Here is a 14,316-nt window from a genome sequence, read left to right on the forward strand (position 1 = left end):
CCTCTGGAGAGCGCCTGGGAGAGGCTGGTGTGAAGAGCCGCATTTCAATGAGGGCCGGGCTAATGCAAATCACTGCAACCGGCAGCAGCAGAAGAAAGGCGAAGCAGCTGCAGCCCGGGCTCCCCAGCAGCGCGCTACAGCCAGGGGAGGCGTAACAAAGGCAGCAGAGCCGCTTTCTGCGGCAACTACTGCGCCTACAGCCGGGTGGTCGCGGGGGGAGGGCGGGAGCCGCCGCTCTTTGGCCCCTTCCCATTCCGAGCCGCCGCCTTCCCTCCGCGCCCGGCCGGCAGGTCTGAGTGAGGAGGTGCCCGCCAGGCTGAGGAGAACAGGTAAGCACCGGGGCCGGGGCCGGGGCTATGCCTGCCCTGTCCTGCCCTGTCCTGTCCTGCGCGGGGGCTGCGGCGTGCGGGGCCGCCGGGGCGCGGTCGCGGAGCGGAGCGATGCACCTGTGCCCATTGTGTGGGGCGGCGGCCTCTGCCGGGCTCTGCGGGCGGCTCCGCGGGTGCGGAGCGAGTGCCGGGCTGCGGGAGCGGGTCCGGCCCCGGGGAGCGAGTGCCGGGCTGCGGGAGCGGGTCCGGCCCCGGGGAGCGGGCGCGGCGCTGCCCCGGGTGCCCCGGGGCTCGGGCATCCCGCGGGGGGCTGAGGTGCCCGGTGCCAGCTCCGGAGGAATGGGCGTGTGTCGCACACGGTTCCCCTACCCCCGCAGAATAGACCCCATCTTTTCGTGAGCCCGCTGCCGCATGCATCCGTGTTGCCCCACCAGACCCGCCGCCCTCCCCCGGTGGCTACTGGTCATCATCCGGCTGCTTAGTCGCCCTATGATCTGCGCTGGGTCCCAGTCACATCGCGGCGTAGTGTGGTGGCTGGTTTTTTTTTATCAGCATGCGTGGTTTTTTCATGGAAATGCTCATCCACACCTGTATTATAAATAATTCTTTAACAGATGTTAGGATGTTAGGGTGTGAAGTGTTGGCGTGGTGGTTTTTCAGGGGCGTGTCTGCTCGTTTTTGCGTATCTGCCTGTATAAGCCTATATATTTATACACATAAATGGAAATATCAGATCAAATTGTTTAGGATCTCTTTGTCTGCTCTGACCTTGTGGTTTAGACACGCTTTTCTCTACATACTAGGACTGTGGAGCTAAAGGGGAGGTCTATTTCTGCTTTAAGGATGTATTTGGGAATTACAGATAGTATTGATAAAAGCATAAACGTGTGGAAGAAAGGACAGTGACTCACACTTCTTCTTGCCCCTCATCCAAAATTAATAAAGCTGAAAGAGAATATCTTTGTCTAAACTTTTTTTTTTTTTTTGAAGGGGGTGTATTAGAGATGGTTTAAGCAAAGATAACAGCAGACCTAAGAAAAATCCATTTTTCTTGGCACGGGAATTGCTTCAGAGATACAGTTTCTGAATTGTGCATTCTGGGATTGTTTAAATCTGAATAACAGGTTCTCACTGGAAATGGATGGGAATTGAAATAACTGACAAAATTTTTTTAACATGGAAGCAGTGATGGTGTGTTCTCAATCCTAAAATGTGGCCACAAAGCTGTATTTTGCATTTAACCTATAGAGTGAAATGCCACAGCAAATGTTCTTGTTCATTTCACTGAAATGGGATGTAGTGTGCATGGGAAAAGCAGAGATTAGTCTTTTTTTTTTTTACATATATAAGAAAACACATACACTGTACTATATGTAGGTACTTCTGAAGGATTTACAAATATAAATCCTGCATTTATACATAAGCATATGATCCTGTGTCAGTGTAACAAAGTCAGTTGTGAGCTGTAACCAGAGTAGGGTAAATAATTTCCACTAGGGCCCCACATTTGCCTTAGGTTCCTGTGCTGGTCCAGCACATGGACTGCTCTGAGAAGTTGCTGAGCACATCACCTACAGCTTTGCAGCATCAGGGTCCAGCTGTATAATCATTGGTTTAATACAAACTTCTGCAAGTCAAAGAGCATCTGTAAGTTTTCCTCTATTTTCTCCTACTGTGCTACAGCTGGTTTGAATGCATCTTTTTTTTCTTAATGGTCACATCATTACGAGTGGTTGAAACAAAGCTAGTGCTTGCTGGTTTTTTGTCTTTTTATTGGAAATCAATGAGAGAGGCCACTTCTAAATTAGGTCTATGTATCTGTGCTATAAATAAATTTTCAGTGCTTTACCATTCTGCAGACAACTGCAAATCTAGGTGGCTCCTAAATTAAAATGAATATGTTTAGAACCTAATGATCTTTTGATTATTCTATTTTTTTTTGTATTTTTGTGTCTTTTGTTTGCAAAGATTAATGTGCACTTTGTATTATTTAGTCTTGTGTTGGTTGTCAAAAAGTAACAGAAGTATTTGCCTCCTAGATTTTATTTCAGAACATGTCAACCTCTGTTTATGTAAACTGTATTGAACAACTGGGATTGTTTTGGTCAGGGCTGAGGGGTGTTTCTCACAGTCAAACATGGGAGACACGGATTGCTTATTTGCTCAGTGGCACTGATTTTATCACCCCTTTGGTGATGGCAAACGAAGCTGTTGGCCTTAATCAATTTGAATATTAGGCTTAGGATATTAATAATACATCTTGCAAGACATAGAGCCCTGAAGTAGCTTGCTCGTTGGAAAACACTGTCTCCTAATATATTTTTTCTTTAATTTTGTGCCATTTGAGCCCTTCTGTTGGTTCAGAGTATGTAAAAGCATTTGTGCAAAGACAACTGAAATAATGTATTACAAAGCTTAGGCTATGAGGAAACCAATGGTTGGAATATGAAGGTAGTTTTTAACATTGGGATTGACCCACTATGTGTGATAGTCCTGATTCTCATTGCCAACCTGCCAGATCTATTCCTCTGAAAATTTCTTAATTACTTAGTTGTTGGCAACTGGCAGCCCTTCTGAAACAACACCTCTTGAGATCACAGTTGGAACCAAGAGTTTAGTGGGGGCGAACAGTTGAGAAGGTAGATGAGACTCAAATAGCCCCTGAATATAACATGAGAAAAAGTAGAAAGCTGATGCATTTATTCCTTTTTTCCAGTAGGTCAACTTGGTCACCTCATTTTCCGAGATCCTGAATTTGAGCAAACACTTCTCAGTGTTTGCTTATCGTTAGCATTTGGGTTCACGAGTGACGTTATTAGGACATCTAACTTAAATGTAATTCTTAAGGCGTGGCAAGAGGCTTATGTGTGAAATGACCACGTGACTGTAGCATGGTTTTATTCAATTTTTTTTCTCAACCTAGGAAGTAGTCCTTTGTAAGAGCATTGTATAGAACAGGAAGTCTTAAATTCAGCTCCCTTAAAACTTCTAAGTTTCTTAAGCTTTTTCTCTCCTCTTGTGCATTCCTTAGGTTGAACTTCCAAGATGTCCCTTGGGAGAGATATGGAGCTGGAGCATTTTGATGAGCGTGATAAAGCTCAGCGATATGGCAGAGGGTCCCGGGTGAATGGTTTGCCCAGCCCTACCCACAGTGCCCACTGCAGCTTTTACCGAACCCGCACTCTACAGACCCTGAGCTCTGAGAAGAAAGCCAAGAAAGTTCGTTTCTACCGTAACGGAGACCGGTACTTCAAAGGGATTGTATACGCCATCTCCCCTGACCGCTTCAGGTCCTTTGAAGCTCTCCTGGCTGACCTGACCCGAACTCTGTCCGACAATGTGAACCTGCCCCAGGGAGTGAGAACAATCTACACAATTGATGGCTCCAAGAAGATTTCCTCCTTGGACCAGCTAGTAGAAGGTGAGCAGTAAGATCTGGAGGTGTAAAGTTAGGTTTCAGTTGGCCTTTGTCTAATCTTTTAAGTCTTTCAAAAAGAGGTGATGGTGTTCTTATTGATAAAGGAAGGATTTTCAATGGTCTGACTAGAATTGTGGATATCTTAAATGACGCCTTGAAATATTGTTGCCTTTCTACTTCTTTCCTTCTTGTTGAATGTGTCTAACCTTTTCCTTTCAACTTAGTGTTGATAGTCCTGTATCCTGAAGATTGCATCTAATCTTTCTTTTCATAAAGATGCAAGGTCAAACCAGTGAGAGTTTAGTCTGTTAAACTTCAAAAGTTCTGTGGTGCTAATGAAACTTATGTGAAATTCAGTTCAGATGTTTTTGGTTTTTTAAGTCTCTGGAGCCTAGTGAAGAGCTCTACCTCTTCTCTACAGGTAAATATGTCTTAAGTAAAATACTAGCGTCTCATTGCATGGCATAAAGTTGGCCACCTGTTAAAAGAGTAATATTGTAGCCTTGATTCAGCTGGGGTAGATTGTAAACTTTTTTCCTCTGTAGCATGTCCCTTTTCCCCAGTCATAGAATTGGTAAGGTTGAAAATGACCTCTTACATAATTGAGTCCAACCATTAACCCAGAACTGCTAAGGCCACCACTAAATTATGTCCCTAAGTGTCACATCTGCATGTCTTAGAAGCCTGCAGGGATGGCCTGTTCCAGTGCTTGACAGCCCTTTCCATGAAGAAATTTTTCCTCATACCCAATCTAATCCTGCTCTGGCTCTACTTGAGGCCTTTCCTCTTGTCTTATTGCTTGTTATTTATGAGGAGAGAAAACACCCACCTTGCTACAACCTCCTTTCAGGAAGCTGTAGAGCTCTTAGGTTGTCTGTTAAATAAAGCTCATGTACCTGCAGTATAAACCATCACCAGTGGTTTAGTCAGAGCTGACAATTCTTGGTACCTGTAAAATGTCAGACATGCCAATCATTAATAAGCCCATTGAGAACAAATTTATCATTCCTTCAGTGATAGTTCTATTGCCAAAAGAAGCTGTCAGCATTAATCAATTTGAATATTAAATTTAAAAAATTAATAGTACTTTTCTCAAGTATTAAGAATAGTTAAAGTAGCTTTTCCAACATGAAATGCTTCTGGACTGCAGTGGGTTTCTAGTGTAAAACATCAGAATGTACAGAGTATGAAGGCATTGACTATCACATGGCTATAAATGAGAGTGTTTTTTACCCATGAAGTTCAAATGCAGGTACTTGATTGTGTTCCAAGAAAATAGAGGTGGAACAATTCATTCATTTTTGCTTCCATCCTACCCGTGGCCTCAGTGTTGCCATGGACAAACCAGTAAAGAATGGATAGATAGCCACCAGACAGCCAATTTAGAATTGTAACAGAGATTGTAATTTCTATGTGATTTTCATTTTTAGCACCAGGTGAGAGAACTTACAGTACCAGGATGTAATGAGAGGATCAGAAAAAGGCTAATATGGAGAGAGAAGAATAAAAGGGTAATGGCAAATGTGGCTCCTGAAAGAGGAGTGCAGCTTTGCATAGCAGGTGTTCAGCCACCATTGGGTTGTCTCCTTTTTGTGTCACAGCAGAGGAAAGCTTTTTAAGTATTGAGAACCTGATATCCTTGATAATCTTCCTTGTGTAAAAAGGAAAGTAGGGGGCAACATGAAGATGCTTCAGAAAGAAAATTGAAGGGGCAGGATTGTCTGTCTAAGTTACAGGTTTGGGGGTTAGGGCCAGAGGTGCAGTGAAATGGAAAGGAAACTGGTCTGAGGAGCAATGTTATCAATTTCAGGGCACAGTTAAAACTATATTTGTCAGGACAGTATTTAATTGCCAGAGAAAATCAATTTCTGGGAGGATAGACCAATATTAATCAACGTCTGTTTAAAAGCAGTCTTTGTGCATTTGCTTATTTGATTGGTATGCTCAACAAGAAGCAAGTTTCATTGATGTTAATGTTGATTTGCCCAGTCCTTTTGCAGCCAGTCAGAACCAGTTTTGAAAATAAAGAATTGAATTCAAAAATAAATCCAGCAACCTGTGAGATTGGTTTATTTTGGCATCCTAGTGAAGGATAATACCAGCTATTAATCAGTCAGTCAAAATGAATGACAGTGCAAGGACCTAGGTTTATTTTAAAGAAGGCGTTTGGGATTTCTTTTTGTCCTCTGGGACTTTATTCCATACCCTTCCAATGAATACATCTTCCCTTCCTGGTATAGTTCAAGGAGGACAGTCTTGTTTTCGTGTCCCATTAGGACTGTGGGATTTACAGAAGTCAGTCTTTGTCTGGAAGAAGAGAGTTACATCCTTATTCTATCTGAAAAGGGGCTTCTGTTTATTTGTATAAAACTGCAGGGTGGGTTGTTTCACTCACAGAACTTCACAGTGGAGCAAGGGTTCATATATTATTAGCTCAATGATGGTTTTTGCATAAGCCTCTTCCACTCTTTACTCTACAAATTTATTAGAGTTTGGCTCGTCTGGTACAGCATTAATTAGCTTGAAGCTGTGCTTTGTGTTTAAATAGCTGGAAAATCACTTGATTTTTGCCTCTTGCCAAATAACATTTGTGCTCCAACTACTGAAATATGAAGTATTGCTTTCTTCATGGTGAGACTATTCCCTTCCTGTGTGAATTCACTAATTAATTTATTGAGACTGTTATGAATTTATGTGATTGGAGGAACATTGATTTGGTGATTCCAATGTAAAGCAAATGTATAAAGCCTTGATTTTTAGAATTGGTTTTTGCCTTTATGCCTGAGGAAGTGAGGAAGTTCCTGTACTCTTGCCTTCTCATGTGGTACATAAAGACAGAGAGGCTCATGAGGGAAATGAGACAGCAGCCACTGTCTTTCATCCCAGAGCTAAATACACAGAACTGCATGAAATACAGTCCCAAAGGAAAAAGATTGTAAAAGAGCTGTTTTGCTTCAGTTATATTTAGTTTCATTCTGCATACAGTTCAGAGCTGGCATGGCTGTGTGCTGGTGATGTAGATTATTTTGAGATGCATGGACACATTTTTCTCTTTATTTGAAAGTAATGACATCCCTGGACGTGGGGGTTTTGTGGTTTTGTGGGTTTTTGGTTTGATTGATATTTTTTTTTTTGTATTTGCCCCCCCCCCCCATCTTTTTGTTTGTGTTTTTTTATTTTCTTTGTTTTTCTTAAGACTTATGTGTGTGAGATTAGTTGGAATTTGATAACAAGAGGCATGTACTGTTGTAAAAAGTTTCACATGGTCTGTAACTTCTGTCACCCTACATGAAGGAAATAATGCAATTGATTCAGGTTCCTTCTTTTTGTCAGCCCTGCTGTTTGGACCCTCTCACGTTTAAAGAATGTATTCTGAATGTGACGTGACTTTATTTCCTAGGCATGACATGCAATCAAAGCATGTAGAAACAATAAAGATGAAGTTGCTCTTGAAAGCTAAATTTTTCAGCTGTAAAGGAAGTTTCAGGAAAGAACTTTGCTTTTCCAAAACTGTATCAACCTTAGAGCAATCAACCTTAAAGGTGGAGAGATCTTACCCCCAAAATAAAAATGAACATTGCAAGGTAACTCTGAAACAAATATTTACAGTTTTTACTCCTGGGGTCCTGCTATGTGGAACAAAGACCACAGTATCAATCTGTAGCCAGAACTGCATCTCTTTCTCATTAATTTTATTATAATATTACCTCAGAGTTTTGGGTATGAATCTGAATTGATTGTTTTAAATTTCTACGTATACCTACCACAAAGGTAACCCTGCAGCTGAGAGCTGGCAGTCAAAAGACCAGCCGAAAGCCCCAGACCACAAGGCTGAGAACGTACTGGGAAACAATTTTATCACATGTCAATATTGGGTGCACTGCCAAATGATTCTAAAGACTTCTGTCTGTGTCTGCATGTTTTGTGTAGGCATAATGGCAAAAACAGTTTTAAAGAATAATCTCAAAAAGAAAAATTAATGCCTCTCAGGGATTGCCTTAGAGCCACAAACCTTGTTGAAACCTTTTGAAAGGATGCAGATGTGCCAGCTTTAAAATCCAGTAATAGCTGTAGCCAGCTAATAACTCTTGGGAGATGTGAACCTTGCTGCAGGGCAGAGGAAATGCTGGGTCACATGAGGACTTGGGAAGGCTCTCTTGATGGAGGCAGGCAGTTTGTGCTCAGAGCAGCAGAGAAGCTGCCTGCCAGTGCAGGGTTCAAAAGGCAGTGTCTCCTTGCTGAAGTGATCGGCTGCAAGAGTTCCTGACCTGTTTTGTTTATGGGTCTTGCTGCTCCTACTGTCACCTCATTTCTCATATCTCAGCTTCTCCCTCTCCTTCCCAGTACTCCTGCTGCCTTCTTGACTCTGCCAGCCACACGGGTGTTGTTGGTGAGGAGCCCAGCCAGGTCAGACTGTAGGAATTGATTGACGTGGTCTCTGATGCTCTCCAGAGCTAATGGCTTCTTTCTTCGAGATCATGCCTACCTCAGAAGCTGGGAATTGATGGGCTGGAAAGATTCATATGCATGTGTAATGTGCTATCAAAATAATAATAGTAAAATATCTGTTTAAATGTTTGTAGAGCTGAATCTATGTGGACATTTGTTTGTAGGATTAAATTTACACTGGATATTTACCATGGACTTGATCCAGGGCTATCAAATTTAGGGAAACTTGGACTGAATCCTGTGGCAGAAATGGCTGCAATCCTTATATTGTTTAATAAACAAACAGCTGAATGATCCTGTTGCATAAAATAGTAGAGGGTTGTTCTGGCACTATTTATTTGATTATTTCTTCACCCGTTAGCCTGTAGATCATCCTCTGTCTTGCTTAACAGCTTCTTGGAAGTCCATGTGATATCTTATTCTAGGTGCTTTGCTTTATTTTTTGGTAGGCTTTTTTTTAAGTGTGTACAGTGTCTATCTTACTTGTAACAAGATTGCAGAAATTTGAGGGGACAGAAGAAGTATTTTTGATGAGGGGAAATAACCCCAACTTTTTAGTCTGAACTGAGAAGAAAATAAGTTTGTGAAAGAAGTCCTTTCCAAGGTCAGAGGAGATCTGATTTGAAGTTTCTGGTGCATCTGATTGCTGGGTGAACATGTGTAGGTCAGATTTATTTCCTCTAGATGCTCCATCTCTTTTGCACTGTTGCATTTTTTTCAGACCCTGCAGGAAGACAAGGCAGCAGCAGTGCGGTTAAAGTAGGTTATTGTTCTATTAACTAACACATTTGGGAACTATCAAGTATCAGTAATTTATTTCATTCAGGTCATCTTCCTTTTGCAATCTGCTCTGAGTAGTGAGGGGCAGTCAGAATTTTTTGTCCTTTCTCCTGAGGGATTGATATTCTGCCTTTTGTATGTATAAAACCAAAGGGTAGAAGTGAATAAAGGCATGTATGCTTAGGCATGGAGTGCTGGGTGTGCTAAGCCCTTCCCCATCCTCTTAACATATCTCTTGTCCTATCTGTTGGGGAAATGGACCCCAGTAAATCACTGCTAATTAATAAATTGACTTTACATTCCTACTGCATACTGTACTCCAGGAAATCAACACTATTTTCCATAAATTGGCAAATCCTGACCTCCACAAAGAGGGGTTGTGTTCCCTCTGTTTGTGAGATTCAAACTGGTTCTCTCTTCCTTCTCCAAGATTTCCACCTAAGATAACTGGCTTCCTCATGAACCCGTTTTAGGCTAAGTCACTTTAAGCACAGAAAAGCAACACAAAAAATGGCTTTTAAGAGATGATGCTTTGGTCATTCTTATAGAGAGAATATCAGTAAGCTGAAGTAAACAAACTGCTAATACCAATGTGGAAAGCAGGGAGACACTTGCATCAGGAAAGCTCCAGTACTTACATGCAGTGATTCAATGTCTCCTTAGCAACCACTTTGTACACACAGATATTATTTCTACAAATATTTAGTAAGTGAAGCAAGCCTTGAAATTCTGTCATGACCCATAAGAACTATCCTCCAGTGTTGCATGTCTCTGATAGGTCAGTTGCACTGAATTTTGACAGATGTGCAACTGCAGGTAGTAGTTTTGTGGTTTTTTTTTTTTTTTTTTTTTTTTAATTTTGTTTGTTTTGGGGTTTTTTTTAAGCATAAACGATGTTTTGGGATCCGCCCTTCTACATGATTAGCTTTATGAATAATTTCTCAATGTTAAGATTTATTTTATTGTTACACATGGCATTTCCCAGAAGTGTTGAGCAGTTATACAAACAATTGTAGGGTTACTGATCAACAAGTTTGACCAGCAAGTGCTGTGCATCTTTTTTGCAAGGTTCCAGTAGTATGTGTTTCATTTGCACTGTTGCTGTGAAGAGGCTCTCAGGAAAGAGATACTTTCTAAGGTGTAGTAATCAGTTTTTTTTCCTAGATGCCAGATCTCCCAAAGCAACTGGGTGTTCCCCTTTTCTTTTCCTAATGGCTATTGATACTGTAATCAAGAGTCAAAATTCCATTAGTGACAGATGACTGCGCTGTGAAACCCTTGCTCTCCTCTCCTGGGGAGCTGCAATCAAATTGTCACCGTTAAATAGGCATTGTTGTCTGTGCCCTTTGCTTAATCCAGTTTCTTCAAAGAATCCTTCTCAACACTTGTTCTGTTAGGAATATAGTGTCTGGAGGTTGTTACTTTCTTCTTCCAGCTGCCAGTTACTCAAAGCCGATGATGAAGAAGCAATAGCTAAAGCAGGGAGATGGATTTACTGGACTTTTAAGTCATGCCCCTTGTGAAATCTTTTTACAGTCTTCTCTCCTGGAGGTACTGGTGAAAAAAAGGGAATGAAAATCTAGGTGAAGACCTTTTGTCCTTTTGAGATTCCTCTGCGTACAAACACCAGAGGTACTAAAGATTTTTATTCTTACAGGCCTCACCCTTAGGACCAGGATGCATGAAAATTTCAGTCCCTAACTAACATCTAACTCTGTATTTCTATATAAAATAGTTCTTACTAAAGATATTTTATCTTAGAAGGCCTTGGATGCTCTACCTCCAAGGTGTTCTGTAGAAAAATATGAGCCTCTTGAAGGGAAAAAAATTATCTTGGTGTAAATATTTTAGTGATATGGTACCATTGGAAATGAGGAGAGGGCAAAAGTGCTTATGTTCAAACAGTCCCAAACCTTCAGTGATTCTATTGGTCCTTTTTAAATGATCATTCATATAAATTTAGTTTTGTAATGAAGAGCTGATGTGCAGTTAAATGCTACAAGGAATCCATCTGACCTTTAAATGTAGCTGATATTAAAAATCATGTGGAACGCTGTCCTTTCAAGAAGGGGAACCAAAGGAGTTCTTAATAAATTAAATGTAAATCTTCTGAGTACACTGTGTATCGACATTTATTTATGAGCCTACCCTTTGAGAAGTGAGTTTTAATTTGAAGACTTGATTTTAAATAAATGTTATTTTCTGCAACTGAAGTGAGCAATTTCCCTAATAGGGCTGAACCTGAAAATCCAGATCTATATCCCCCCTGCAAAAAAATAAAATAGGAGGTTGCTGGTGGATTTTACTGCTTACAGCAAACACAAGTGTAGACAAGAATAAATTTTGCTTAAAAATTTTGAAGAAACTTCTGCAAATTATTTTATAGAGCAGGTATTTATTGTATTGAGAGCAGTCTTACTTATAGTAGGATTTATTTTTTTCCCTTAAAACTTGCTAATTTTGTGGATGTGGTTTGGTGGGTGCATTCTGACCTGACACTATAACTGAGTAGCTAATACTAGAACAATTGGACAGGGACATGGATAAAAGAGAATCTGCACTGTTTGACCAATCATTACTGTAGCTGAGCCCTTCTAGTCTGATGTTGCCATATACATATCTGTCTATCTATGCAGTGGCTAAAAGGAAGATCCTTCCTTTATCCAAGCCTCATGTCCCAGTGTTCCCTGCCTCCATTTTTAAATGTGGTGACTGTGTGTCTTGCCTGCATTCCTTGTGTGCTGTAATAACTCTAGAATTGGGTTGGGTGCCTCGAAACCCAAAAATTTCTGTTCAGAAATAAATTTGTAATACTTACTTTTCTTTTAATGATTGAACTGTGAGTCCTCTTTCCTTAGAGGTAGGGGTCATTAGGCATATTTTTGTTTCTTACCTGTTTTCTTGGCATAGGAGGTGCATCACTGAGTTTTTTTCTGGTTTTGTAACGCTGGGTTAAATTTCTGACATGAAGGCCTCTGTGCTATTGAACCCAGAAGAACTAAAACATCTCAGATGTCTCTGTGGTATTGTTCAGGATAGGAGCTTGCATTATTTGTGATTTAACTGTAGGTTGCCAGAAGGTGTGGTCTTGCTGGATCTAGTATTGGTCTCTTTGAGTTTTTTGGTTTTTGTTTGGCTTGTTTGTTTGTTTTTCCTCAGACAGAGGATGAACTGGATCAGCTTGATGTTGCAAAATTAGTAGTGTCTTTGGTATGTTCAATCAGATCACTGAGCTGATCCAACTCATCCATTGCTACTGCCAGCACAGTCACAGAGTCAAGCTCAAGGGAGAGTTTGGGAGCACCCAAGCAGCTGCCCCTTGCACAGCAGCCTTCAGCTGGACTACTGGATTCTGGTGCTAATCTACATAGTGCTGGGTTTTCTGGCTGATTTCTAGTTCCCCAGAAGTTGTGTGGGTGTGGTATTTGCAAAAATATTTTACTGTAGATAATGCTCCAACAGGAAGAGGAACTAATAGCCACTATTTTTCTTTTAAGTATGGCAAATTTGTTGTGATGAGAAGCCTTTAATTGCTACTCTTTGTCTTCATTTTCCCACATATATATTTAGTCAGTAAATAATACAGGGAGGTTTCTTGTCTATACATATCCTGGGTTTGTGATGCCTAAAGATGAAAAAAAAAATAATCAAATGTTAACAAATTTCCATGACACTTTCATCCACCTTCCTATAAAATATTATTTGTAGCCTATATTTTTTGGTAATGTTTCATAGTATTTCCTCTGAAATATTTGGGGCCTGATGTTTTCTTAGGAGTGGACCAGTTAAGCATGAAGGCTGGAGGAGTACTGTGATAATGTGCTGGGCCTGGGCTGCTGGTGAAATACAAACATTGTTTACTGTGTTTACTGACAGCAGTGGTCCCCACTGCAAATAGTGTTTTCTGACAAGAAAACTGCTGCTTTCAAGGATTTTTGTAACAGCATTTCTTGGACAGTTAGCTGAAGAGTGATCTTTAAAAGATCACTCATTTTGTAGTCAGTAGCATCTGAGAAGGGAAGAGATCAATATTTATGCACTGTAGACAAGGAATGTTAAGAATAATATTTAATAACTTGAGAATGATTTGATTTTGTATTTTTCTGCATTTTTTTTTCTTCTTCTTTCTCCAATCTGACTTGCTGGACTTTTGCTTTTGTTTCCACAGGGGAAAGTTACGTATGTGGTTCCATAGAACCCTTCAAGAAACTGGAGTACACAAAGAATGTAAACCCAAACTGGTCAGTGAATGTTAAGACAACTTCTACTTCTCGTTCAGTGCCATCTCTTGCCACTGCTAAAGGAGGTGCTCCAGATACAAAAGAGAATAAGGATTTCATTAGGCCTAAACTGGTCACTATCATCAGGAGTGGAGTGAAGCCACGGAAGGCAGTCCGGATCCTGCTCAACAAGAAGACAGCACATTCCTTTGAACAGGTTCTTACTGATATAACCGATGCCATCAAGCTGGATTCAGGGGTGGTTAAACGCTTGTACACACTAGATGGAAAACAGGTAAGAATTTTCATGATGACCATTCTCAGCATGATGAAAATATAATTTTCCAGATGGAAAAGAATAGTATATTAGCAGAAAAGAGTCCCATTTGCTCTAGAATGTACAGCCAGACCTTCTACTGCTTATAGTGCACTTAAGATCTGTGAGCAGCTCAGGAACACCATGAAACATTACTTGGCCTTGGTGAAGGTCTTGCTGTTTATGATAAATAATAGCTCTAAATCTATTCTGCTGAAAGTGTGATGTGGTTTTGGCTCTGCGTGCCGGAAATGTAGGATGAAGGATGTCACTTAAGCTCATTCTGTTAACTTGTTTCAGCTTTTTCTTGCAGCAGTTTTATGAGTCATTGTGCTTGGCTTTCCGTAAACTCTAAGAACAAACAGTGAGGATGCGTTTCACCATGATAAATGCAGACCTACTGCTCTCCAGAGTGACTAAATGATGAATCTTATTGCACCTAAAATGGACAATGAAGAAGGTGCAAGCTTAGAAAATGAATGAGCTTTTTTCCTTATTGCAGGAATAAAGGTAGGATTATGTGTGGGCTCACATTTATTGAGGAGTCTCTTGTGGGTTTCATATTATTTCTTCTGTGAAATACCTTCAAGCAGCGTCTCTTTTTTTGCTGACTTATTAAATTGCAGCAGAGTGAGATTTTTGAGAGGCTTCTTGTTGAGCTTGGGGATAGAGGGACACGAAAAAAATATTACAGAATAATCCTACTTCTTTTTTGTCTTTCACTTTATTTGTAATTTTTCTATGGACATGTATTAATTATAGCAAAATGGGAGAAGCTCTTAACCTGCTGAAGGGCAAGGCTAA

General features: G+C 40.7%; 1 protein-coding gene across 4 annotated transcripts in view; it reads left to right on the top strand.

The window, feature by feature from the left end:
• The first annotated feature begins 62 nt into the window (after positions 1-62).
• Positions 63-14,316, top strand: part of DCLK1 (doublecortin like kinase 1) — a 235,471-nt gene continuing 221,217 nt past the window's right edge. For 2 of the 4 annotated variants that reach the window (XM_054654896.2, XM_054654895.2), the window contains exons 1-3: positions 69-329; positions 3,361-3,750; positions 13,145-13,491. In XM_054654896.2, the coding sequence (XP_054510871.1) occupies positions 3,375-3,750; positions 13,145-13,491 (723 nt within the window). In that variant the 5' untranslated portion in view covers positions 69-329; positions 3,361-3,374. Of the gene's footprint in view, positions 330-3,360; positions 3,751-13,144; positions 13,492-14,316 lie in introns of all 4 variants that reach the window. The other 2 variants (XM_077173779.1, XM_077173778.1) reach the window with 2 other exon arrangements.

The sequence above is a fragment of the Agelaius phoeniceus genome, chromosome 2 (assembly GCF_051311805.1).
Source record: "Agelaius phoeniceus isolate bAgePho1 chromosome 2, bAgePho1.hap1, whole genome shotgun sequence".
NCBI classification, from domain to species: Eukaryota; Metazoa; Chordata; class Aves; order Passeriformes; family Icteridae; genus Agelaius; species Agelaius phoeniceus.